At 48.9% G+C, this 11,336-nt stretch overlaps 1 protein-coding gene across 1 annotated transcript; it reads left to right on the top strand.

Annotated features, from left to right (window-relative positions):
• The first annotated feature begins 4,885 nt into the window (after window positions 1-4,885).
• Window positions 4,886-7,484, top strand: TP53RK (TP53 regulating kinase). The gene is made up of 2 exons (XM_040638423.1): window positions 4,886-5,350; window positions 6,898-7,484. The coding sequence occupies exons 1-2, from the start codon at window positions 4,915-4,917 to the stop codon at window positions 7,374-7,376; spliced, it is 915 nt and encodes a 304-aa protein (XP_040494357.1). The 5' UTR covers window positions 4,886-4,914; the 3' UTR covers window positions 7,377-7,484.
• The last annotated feature ends 3,852 nt before the right edge of the window (window positions 7,485-11,336 follow it).

The following is an 11,336-nucleotide window of genomic DNA, read 5'->3' as shown; positions in this document are numbered from 1 at the left end:
CCCTTGTACAGTTCTGACAACAGCACACCCAGGTCGCCAGTAGGACAGTTTGAAAACAGGGCTCTGAAATTCTTTGTTAACTCCCTTGAAGTCCAACTGAGCTTGGGAATGCCCTCGAACGGCAGGTCGCAGAGAGTTGGCACTGCGTGACTCCGGAGGCTGGGACACTGGGACATTGGCACCAGGAACCCTGAGTCTCTAAGAAGTCCAACTACCGGGATGCTGCCATGCTGTGAAGAAGCCCAAGGCACAGAGAGGCCGCCTGCGGACACGCCAGTGGGTGGTCCTCACCTTGAAGTCGTCCAGCACTGTTTCCAGAACATGCCTTCGGGTGATTCCAGCTGGTAGCCGTCAAATCTTTCCAGCGGAGGCTCTGGACATTGTGGAGCAGAGACAAGCTATCCCTTCTGTTTCCAGACTGGATTCCTGACCTGCAAACTCCAGGAGTATAATAAATGGCTGTTTTTAAGGTGCAAAGTTCTGGAGTAAGTTGTTATGCAGCAATAATAATAGGAACGATAGCTGAAACTATTAAGTGATAATTATACACTTTAAGTACTTTGCATGTATTAGCTCACTGTTAACCCTCACAGCTGCTTAATGAGATAGTAATAGTTACCCTTTGCTCCCATTTTATGAATGAGGAAACTGAGACAAAGGGAGTGAAGTAAGTTGCTTGCATAAGAGGTAAGATCAAGGACACACACCAGTATGTAGCTGAGCAGGGAGTCTAGCCCACTTATGGGGAAATCAGCCTCTTCTCCATCACGCTCTACTGCCTTTCCGGGATGGAGAAGAGCCCGAGGAGGCCTCATGGCCATTGTCACATGACAATTCCTCCTTCATCTGTGAATACCTAGAATTGTCACCTGGTTGTCAGGGAGCCCTCTTGCCCAACTATAGACCCCAACAGTTAAAGCCAGAAATAGACAAGACCCCTTAACTCATGCTCTAACTGAAACCCACTGTGCTTATTTCTTATTGCACTTTCTTGCGTTGATGAAGATGTTTTGGAATGACTGGAACATTCCAATCGCCAGGCCAGAAAAGCCCTGAGAGCAAAGGAATGCTTAGAAGAACAATCCCCTTCTCTGCCCGTGACCATGTACCGAACACATACTGATCCCCACTCATGATCACTCGCTCCCTGCTAGGTGCCTTGCGGTAACCCCTGAACCTCTCCTTATAAAACCCTAGGTGCCTCTTGTGGGGGGAGAGGTCAGTTGTTAAGGCTTGAGCCTACCACCCTCCCCCCACCACTGGCTGCCTGCAAGCCAAATAAATTTCTCCCTTTCTCTTTTCCAAACCCTTGCCTGCCTCTTGAGTTATTGGCTTCTCTTGCGATGAGTTAATCTGTGTTTGTTTGACAACAGTATTGGCAGACCCAGCCAGGAGCCATGCTTCCAATCTGTCCAGCCCCCAGAGGATTCCCGGATTGGGACAGTGGGCCAGGGTCGTGCTCACCCCTTGGTCTCCTGAGTTAGTGGCTATGATAGATTGGTGACATGGGGGCCTAGTACAGCAAGGCCTGGGCTGTTCCATTACCATGAGGTAACCTATAGAATTTATATAATAGAAAGGGCATAAAGTCCCTAGATGTTCTTTGATCTCTGTGGCTCGTGTTAAAGTCATGACAACGTGTGTAGGCTCGCTGCTGGGCTCTGTCTCTCCTAGAGAATAGAGAATCCCTCTTCATTTGTTGGCCCAAGTGAGAACAGAAATGATTTCACGGGTCCTTTTGGTAAGCATCTTCAAAAATGGCTTCCCATGAAGGTGGGCAGGACCGACTAACCTGTTTCTAATACAGCAAAAGTGATGGATATCATGGTGATCTCCATCTTGCTCACGCGCTTCTGACCTGTCACCCTCTCTGATGAGGCCACCTGCCATATTGTGCGCTGCCCGATGGAGGGGCCCAAAACGCACGAACTGCGGGTGGCCTCCAGGAACAGCTGATGAGGAACTAAATCCTGCCACTACTTAAATGGTCATACAAACAAACAAAAAAGGAAAGTCTGTGACGATGGCAGAAAGGGACGTCAGAACTCATCGAAGTTGGATTTTCTCTCCTCTGAGAAATCAGAAAGGGCCTCCCTGAGGAAGTGACATTTGAGCTGAGTGTGCAAAGATGCTTGGATGGGTCTAGGCAACGAAGGGAGGGAAGAGCACTTCTGTTATGGGAAATAGCAGATGCAAAGGCCCTATCACAAGAGGGAGCCTGGTAAGAATGAGAGACTGAGAGAAGGCAAATGTGTTTGAAGATCAGAGAGCCAATGGGAGCTTGGCAGGAGATGAGCCTGGAAGAGGGACAGAAGTGTCCCATGCAGGATCTTGTGGGTCTTTAATCCTCAGCACAATGGGGAGCCATTGAAAGGTTTGAAACTAGGGTTTCCTACAGTAGAAGCCAGAACCAGTCTGACCACAGCGAGCCTGGGACTTGTAAGTATGTTTGCACAGTGGATTTTCCAAAGGAGGGGTTCAGACAGATTCGGTAACCATGGAGATGGCTATGGAGCCACTAACAATTATGATAATGAAGCCACAGACTTGGGAAACTGGGCATTGTAAATGGCATTGGTTCTGGGTGAGCTCTGAGTAGTCTGGGCTGATGAAAGATGCTGGAAACCACATTGCGCCTACACAAAGGGTCTGATGCCTGAAAAGGTGGCTTGCCCTGTGTATGAATGGAATGCAGGGGCTGCAGAGCTGAGGGTTGGTGTCATAGCAACCCTTGGACGAAGGGGCCTTTCTTCAGTATTTCAAACAGGGTCCCAATGATGGGGGGAGGAAAATGAGCACACGAAGAGTGTCTGCCATCCCCCAGGCACCCTCACGAGCAACATCTCACTTAATCTTAATAAGTCATTGTCACAGTAAAACTAATTGCCCTCATTCTGAGGATGATGAATCTGAACCTTAAAGAGACAATGCTTGCTGTCGCATCCACCGTGTGCCAGGCACCTTGGCTGCCTCCCCAGGGGCCATGCCTAGCTCCCTTCCTCCTTGCTTCTAGAGCAGCTCTCTGCCTGTACAGGCCAAAAATGCCAGATCCTCACTTTACCAGCTTCCTCGGCAGCTAAAGCAAAGACGCGTGGGCCGATCGTGGCCAATGTCCTGTGGAGGAAGCCTGGTGGGAGAGGAGGGACTTCCAGCAAGGGGTTTTCTCCCAAATAAAGAGAGGTGTATAAGATGTAGCTCCTCTCTTCTTTGGCCAGATGTTTTTGTGTCCTCATATCATGTGTGGAAATTTGGTGGCCGTCTTGTGACCATAAGACGACAAGTGTAGGGACCAAAGCTGAGGCTGGTGAAGGGCATGGAAAGAGCTTGGGTCCCTAAAATCATAAAGTGACTAAAGGACACCTGGGACCCCTCACTTCATAAAATTTTGTTCTGTTGGATAATAAATGAACTTACTGGGGCACCTGGGTGGCTTAGTCATTAAACGTCTGCCTTCGGCTCAGGGCATGATCCCAGCGTTTTGGGATCGAGCCCCATATCAGGCTCCTCCGCTGGGAGTCTGCTTCTTCCTCTTCCACTCCCTCTGCCTGTGTTCCCTCTCTTGCTGGCTGTCTCTCTCTCTCTGTCAAATAAATAAATAAATAAAATCTTTAAAAATAAATAAATAAATGAACTTACTGTTAATCCTAAGTAAGCTATTTAGTTGAAAAATCTGCTACTTGCAGCTTAAAATAGCAAAACTTTTGGCAGTCTACTCATTGTCCCCTGTTATAATTCCTCCCCTACTTCCTTTTCATAATATTTTCCCAAAGTTGTAGCTGAGTTCATGGCTGCCCTGCTAGAGAATAGTTTTTCCAGCTTCCTTTTGAGCTTCATGGGCCATGTGATTGAGTTCTGGCCAATAGGATATGAGCGGCAGGGACGTGTGGAACTTTGGGGTCAAGTTCTTAGCTGCCTGTCCCCACCCTCATCCCTCTTCTTGCCAACTGGAGTAGGGGAGCAACTGGAATAGACTCAGAGAAGATAGCAATGACTTAAGGATGCCAGATCTATACTTTTACATAAGAAAGAAAGATCTCTCATAATCAAGCCACTATTTTTAGGTCACTTTGTGACAGCAGCTTATCCTGTACCCTAACTAGCACAATCACCGAAACACCCAGCTGTTCAGTGGTGGGACCAGTCAGGGTTCGTGCTGTCAGCCACACAAACCACCCCGCTCCTGTATCTGAGCACTGGCAGCCAAGACCTGGGGTAATGGAGGGTTTTCTGCAGTGTAATGCAGCTCTGGTGGCCCCCTGGGGGGCACCACACTTTGGGGAGGACCCTCCCCCCGAAGAGTGGTTGGCGCTGGGAGTCTACTTATAATAGCTATTGTATTAAGCCCTCCATAAATAATAATAGTTTTCACCTGGGAATGCTCATCATGTGCCTGCATAGTTCTATGTGTTTTACCCCCAGTTACTTATTTAATCCTCGCAAAACCTCCATGATGGGTATTCTTTACAGTCTTATTTGGTAGATGAGAAACCAAAGTACAGAGACTTGCTCTTCCCCAAACATGCCAAGCACACTTCTCCCCCAGGGCCTTTGCACTTGCTCTTCCTTCTGCCTGGAATGCTCTTCTTTCAGGCATCCATTCACAGGGCTCAAAGGCCACCTGTTCATTGAAGCGCTTTCTTTTCACAGAAGCCTTCTTAACCACCTTATTTAAAATTGTACCACTGCCCACACCCCGCCGCCACTCTACCACCTATAGGTAGATTTACCATCCAAACTAGCACGCTTTTAAGAATAAAAAGGGGATACCATTAGTGAACTATTTCCGGAAGGAGCCACAGAACTAGGAAGCGGAGCCACCAAGGCCGACCACGAGCCTCAGCGCTTCTGGAGAGAGCCCGGGAAAGGCGAAGTTTCTGACCGAGAGTTGCCGAGGCTTTATAGGAATAGCCGAAGATGTCGGAGGCGGGGCCACTTCCACCGGCGGAAGTGTGGGCACTGGAGTGGCCGAAGAGGTCCGAAGACTTACGACAAAGCGAGCCGAACATCGCCGGCAGTTTCCGGAGAGAGCCGACGGGCTCCGAGCGGCGGCGCCGAGGCGTAGTCATGGCGGCCGCCAGTGCTGCAGCTGCGGCCGAGAAGAACGACGAGCCGGCACCGGAGGCAGAAGCGCTGGCCGCGGCCCGGGAGCGGAGCAGCCGCTTCTTGAGCGGCCTGGAGTTGGTGAAGCAGGGCGCTGAGGCGCGCGTGTTCCGCGGCCGCTTTCAGGGCCGCGCGGCCGTGGTGAAGCACCGCTTCCCCAAGGGCTACCGGCACCCGGCGCTGGAGGCGCGGCTCGGCCGGCGGCGGACGGTGCAGGAGGCCCGGGCGCTGCTCCGCTGCCGCCGCGCAGGTGAGGCGGCCCGGCCCGGGGGCTCGGGGGCCCGAGCGACGCGGGCAAGGGTTTCCCCTGAGCGCCGCGCCCCGTTTTCCCCTCAGTCTCTCCCTTTGTACCCTCTGCGTGAACTTCTGCTGAGAAATGCCAACCTTTCATCTCTCTCGTCATTCATTCCTTCATTCTTAAGGAGCTGCCTTTCCTAGCAGCGAGGAGCGTTTGTCCTGGAGCCATTGCTCCCGGTTCAGTTCCCGGCTCTTCCACTATTGCTCGACAGGGAGCATGCTGTTTAACTGCCCCGAGCCTCGATTTCCCCATTTGTACCGTCTCAGTGTTCGATCATTATCTCTTCATTCATTACTTTTAAGAAGCAGATGTAATTACAAATACTTGAGTGGGTTCAAATACCGACACCACTGAGTCATATGCAGGCTTTCAACAAATTATTTAACCTCGCCCTCAGTTTCCTCGCCTGTAAAGGGAAGTCACAGTATGTTTGGTTGTATGGCTGGTACATAGCACTCAGTACATTTTAGATTTCATGAAATCGTTAATTACTTTTTCATTAAAACACCGTTGTACAGCACCACAGTATGCCTTATCCTCAGATGAGAAACTGAGGCTCAGAGGGGAAGTAACTTGCCCAAGGTTACACAGCTAGTGAGTGACCCAGCCAGGCTTTCAGCCCATAACCTCTGACTCAGAAACACTGGCTTTTGACTTTTACACATCCTTTCGCTTTTATTAATATTCTTAGGCACCTGCTTTACACCAGAACATTGTTAGGTAGTGGGAGAGCTGGAGGAAGTTCAGTAGCAAACAAACAGACATATCTCTGCCCTTGCCTAAGTTTAATGAAGTTACTTGTGTGTTCCTGTTTTCTATTTTCACCCTCTCTAGGATTAAGTTCCATTAAGGAGGGATCAGAGCTGCTTTGTTTCCTGCTGTATCCTCACTGCTAAGTCTCCAGTATCTAGAAAAGTGTGCTGGGCCCGAGTGTCATTCAATAAATATTCACTGAATCTTTGAATGCAATGAATTCTTTCAATTATTGGAGGTATCATTCTCCTGTTCTAGAAACAGAAACAAGCTTAGAGAATTGATGTGACTTTTAGGTTATACAACTAACAAGGAAGGGAGCCAGGATTTGAACCCATCCTTTCTGACTGCAAAGGTGAATCTCTCAGCCAACACTCTGTTTGGCCTGTTTGTGTCCTTTCGAGGTAGAGCCTACTCTGACTATGCTTACCCTTCTGGCTCTTTGTTTTGTTTTGTTTTGTTTAGGGACGAAGTATGACAAATGAAATCCAGTCATAAAGAGTGGAAAGGAGGAGGGCACTTTGGCACTACTAAGCTTAGCTCTGGGGTGGCTTAAGGCACAATCCTGCAGGGCATGAGCAAGGGAAACTTCCAGATGAGTTAAGCTGTACTATTCTGCAGCATTCCTAAATCATTTTTCCTGAAATAAGCAGATATGCCCTGTAAAAGTCTGGCTCAATCTTTGAAAATTAAACTTAACATTAAGAAAGAATCTAATCCAATAACCATTTCTATCTTGGTTGCAGGGATATCTGCCCCCGTTGTCTTTTTTGTAGACTATGCTTCCAACTGCTTATATATGGAAGAAATTGAAGGCTCAGTGACTGTTCGAGATTATATTCAGTCCACTATGGAGACTGAAAATACTCCCCAAAGTCTCCTTGGCTTAGCCAAGACAGTTGGGCAGGTTTTGGCTCGAATGCATGATGAAGACCTCATTCACGGTGATCTCACCACCTCGAACATGCTCCTGAAACCCCCTGTGGAACAGCTGAACATTGTGCTCATAGACTTTGGGCTCAGTTTCATTTCAGCACTTCCGGAAGATAAGGGAGTTGACCTCTACGTGCTAGAGAAAGCCTTCCTCAGTACCCATCCCAATACTGAGACTGTGTTTGAAGCCTTTCTGAAGAGCTACGCCACCTTCTCCAAAAAGTCCAAGCCAGTGCTAAAAAAACTAGATGAAGTGCGCCTGAGAGGAAGAAAGAGGTCCATGGTCGGGTAGAAGAGTCTCTCTGACGAGTACAGACATTTAGGCCATTTATGTCCAAGTGAATTTGAAGGAGTGCTCCGAGTAGATTAGACCTAAATAAAGGTGTTGAGGTATTTTTAAGCGGTCTGTGATCATGCTTGTTAAGTGTAATTATCCTCTGCAGTCGACTGTTCTCAGCAGCTTACTGTGTACAGAAGCTCTAGGCAGAGCTGGGTGTCTGGAAGAGATCTAGGACAGGCTTTCTCCGGCTGCGCCATGTGTACGTCGGGTACGTGAGCATGGCATTGCAGAACATGGAACCACATAGCGACAACGTTATTTGCTTTACAGTCCTTCGGGTGAGACGAGGACAAAGTCTCACGGGTGTCTCTATCAACCCGCCAATCCACCATTTTTTTTGTTGTGTACATGGCATAGTCCTCTGGAAACCAGTATAGTGGGATGCAGCCAGCGTTTTAAAAATGAAGTAGAATCATAGACTAGGGAATATCCAGAGTGCATGACATGTAAGTACTGTTTAAAAAATTTGTTTCAAAGGTATATATAGACAAGGGTATATACCGAGTTTTGATATAAAATATATTTCTTTTGGGGGTCATAGTACAAAAAGGAAAAATACTGCTCAACTCCAATTAGTCTTATTTACAAAAAGCAGGCTGATAGCTTTCAGGCAGCTGAAATTTGTATAATTTTATACAGGATTGTTTTCATTTTCGTTCTGTATTTTTACGGTTACCTTCTAATGAAGGCCAGTGATCAATACAAGGTTCCTTTTAGTTTATGCAGGTAAAAAAGTGAGTTGATTTTTATCACAGGTAGTAAGTAGGTAGAACAAAAGAGGTGGAGTGGCTTGGGAAGGACTGAAGTTTGAAAAAGCCTGGTTTAAGGGAAAGCGGCAGGGAAACTGAGTGAAGGTGCAAAATGCCACCAGCTAGCTTACACTGAAAACCCTGCCCAGCCTCAGTTTCTTCCCCAGAGGTGTGTGGCTGTGGGGAGGTATAAAATAAAGTACCTTTCCTCCTTGCCAGCTCCAGCTAGCAAATAAATACTTTGAGTGCCTTACGTGTGGCCGGTAACCTGTGGGATACTGGGGTGCGCGGGGAGTGAGCTTTCCCGTGGGTCCGGGACTGTGTTTCCTTCACCACAGTCAGCCCTGTGCGTGTGGCAGAAAACTTCCCTTCTTGGATAGTGGTGCCTAGTAGAGAGGAGAGTTAATATTGCCTGTTTACTGCTTGTCAGATACTGTGCCAGGAGTGTTCGTATTGGATCTGAAACAACTCCAAGTTGGGTATTATCCCCAGTTTGTGGATGGAGAACTGGGCTCAGAAAGGGGGGAACTTGTCCAAGATGTCACAGGTAGCAGAGGGTACTTGTACCTGGCTCCCAAGCCCATGTGCTCCTCACTGGTACTTTAAGAAATGAGATACTGGATATGATATTATTATATTATTTTATATATTTATGTTATAATAATTATATATATTGCTTATATTACTCTATTCTTATCTTTATATTATTATAATATGTGTTGGCATTATAGAACGTTTTTAACAAACTTCAGGGACCCTAGGGGCTGGCAATAATTTTTTCAATTATTTCAGTCAATGAGAGGGCTCATTCCCATTTCCTCACGAGTACTATAAGGCTAATGAGGCTCATATCTGCCCAGGGCGGGGGGCGGGGGAGGTTGGGGCACGTGTGCAGCCAGTAGGTCAGCAGATACCTAGTGCTCACTGTGTGCTGGGGGCACAGAGGGGACATGAGGCTGGCCTTACTCTCCTAGCAAACAAACTGATGTTGGAACTGCCATGTGAAGGAGAACGGGGAGGTGGGGAGCTGTTCCAGGGACAAAGTTGGTGAAGGAGGAGCATCCTCCGGCTTTGGTTTGCAGAGAGCGGAGGAGGAGCAGGAAGTGAGATCGGGGAGGTGGGTAAGGACCAGATCACGCAGGGCCTTGTGGCCAGCCTGGGTTTTGTTCTCAGTGTGACCTAGAGAGTTTTAAACAGGGAGATGTCACACTTATGTTTTGAAAGGATGCCATTGGTAGGAAAAGGTTTAAAGGGGGCAAGAGGGGAAGCGAGAAACCAGGGAGAAGGCTTCGCAGCTACCCGGGCCGGTGATGGCAGTAGCCTGGGATGGAGGCCTTGACGTGTGTGCCGCGAACCATTGCTGCATGTGACGTGGTGGCCAGTGGCCATAGAGGCAGCAGCAGCAGCAGAACATTTTAAATGGTCTTTGCAAGCATTGAGGGAGAGGGGGCTCCTGGAGAAACCACAGATGTTCCAGGAGGAGAACAGTCCGTCTGTGTACTCAGCCCGTGGCCGTGATGGGAAATAAGGAATTAGCAAACATTCCGAGGCGAGCAGTGGTTCCGTCCCTGGTTCAGCATCTCACAAAGGGCTAAGCAACCCTCTGCAATTCCGATTCCTCAAAGTTCTTGTGGGGACAGCCGGCGCTTTGCCACCGCGAGCCAATGGCACTAGCAGCTCTGTGTGAGTTCCGACTGGAACCTTCCCAGATGGATTATAAACCTCATTTTACAGATGAGGAATGGTGCTCAGCAATGTAAAGCATCATGTCCTAGGGTCACATCAGTGACAGAGCTGGGACTCAAACCCACATTCGTAACCCCAGCAGTTCACCATTGAGCAGTTACTGAGTTCTTTGCATGCATTAATCTGTTTTACAGAGGACGCAATGCAGGTACAGGGAAATTGAGCTTTGCCCCAGGTCACACGGCTAGTGAGTGGCAGAGTCAGGGAAATGTGATGTGACATTGAGACCCGTCCAACACTGCAAAGGACACAATGCCCACATCTTCTAGAACGCTTAAAAGAGCTCCTGTGGCTGGCCCATGGGCCACGGAATGGAGTTACCCACGTTGGGCATAGTGAGTCCTTGCACAGGCAGTCATGTTCTTGCTGGCCACGAGGATCTGGGAACACCACCAGCCAAGGGCTGTGTGCATCATCTCTGCTGTGGCTGAGAAAGTCAACCCTGACCCTGACCCAGGTTCCAATACAATTTATTTACAAAACCAGGCAGACAGCTTGTGGGCCATAGTTAGCGAAGTTTTTTTTTTTTATTGTTTTTAATTGTTTTTCAATTATTAAAATATTTGTCTTGATGACTGAGTTTTTAGGTGCCCCCTTAAATGTGTGCCCTAGTGAGAGCCTCACTCACCTCATCCTGGTCCTAACCCGGTTGCTGCTGGCTGCTAGAACCCAGGGCTGTGAGAACCCAGCTGACAAGGGCACTGGGACTTTCCTCCTGTGTCCTGAATTCAGGGTGCTGCCCCACCAAAGGACCAAACTGCCCTTTCTTGAGTCCAGAGGAGCTCTCTGTTTGCCAGCAGAGGTCGCCAGTTACTGTCGTTGAAGAAGCTTCCCTCCCCTTCCATCCTCCTCCCTCCCTCCTCTTGTCCCCTCCTTCCTCTGTCCCTCTTTCTTTCCTCTCTCTCCCTTCCCTCCCGTTCCCTCCTCCTCCTTCCTCTCCTTCGCTCTTTTCCTCCTCTCTCCCTACCTGGAACTTGGCTCGCTTATCCACTCAGCACCTTAGCTGGGCACCCTATACAGCGGGCCCGTGCTGATCACTCAGGCTGTGTGGGGGTGGCTAGTTCCCTCCTGCCTTGATTTTGGTCATCCATTCTCTCACTTCTTCACTCATTCATTCCCTGGGTATTTATGGAGCACCTTGGCTGCATCCGGCTCTGTGCTGGGTCCTGAGGATGCTGCAATGATGAGGAAGCCCAGATCCCCCTGGAGCCCCTTCCCTCTCCCAGCACTGCTGTAATCAGTGGTCTCCCCACTCCTCCCCCTGCTTCTGCCCTGCCCCCCCATATTCTCCCTCACTCAGCAGCCAGAGGCACCCTTGTAAAGCCAGTTTATGCCACTTCTCTAATCACAAAACTTGATGGCTTCCCATCCCACGTCTCCGTGCTGATCAGCTGCTTGACGTGGGACCCCCCCCCCC

The sequence above is a fragment of the Ursus maritimus genome, unplaced genomic scaffold (assembly GCF_017311325.1).
Source record: "Ursus maritimus isolate PB19 unplaced genomic scaffold, ASM1731132v1 scaffold_22, whole genome shotgun sequence".
Classification (NCBI taxonomy): domain Eukaryota; kingdom Metazoa; phylum Chordata; class Mammalia; order Carnivora; family Ursidae; genus Ursus; species Ursus maritimus.
The sequence above is the reverse complement of the archived record's forward strand: the minus strand, read 5'-3'. Positions and strand labels throughout refer to the sequence as shown.

Coding starts and splice junctions, on each gene's coding strand:
- TP53RK (XM_040638423.1), top strand. CDS start 4,915: ATGTCGGAGGCGGGGCCACTTCCACCGGCGGAAGTGTGGGCACTGGAG. Junction 5,351..6,897: donor GCTCCGCTGCCGCCGCGCAG/GTGAGGCGGCCC, acceptor TCTTGGTTGCAG/GGATATCTGCCCCCGTTGTC.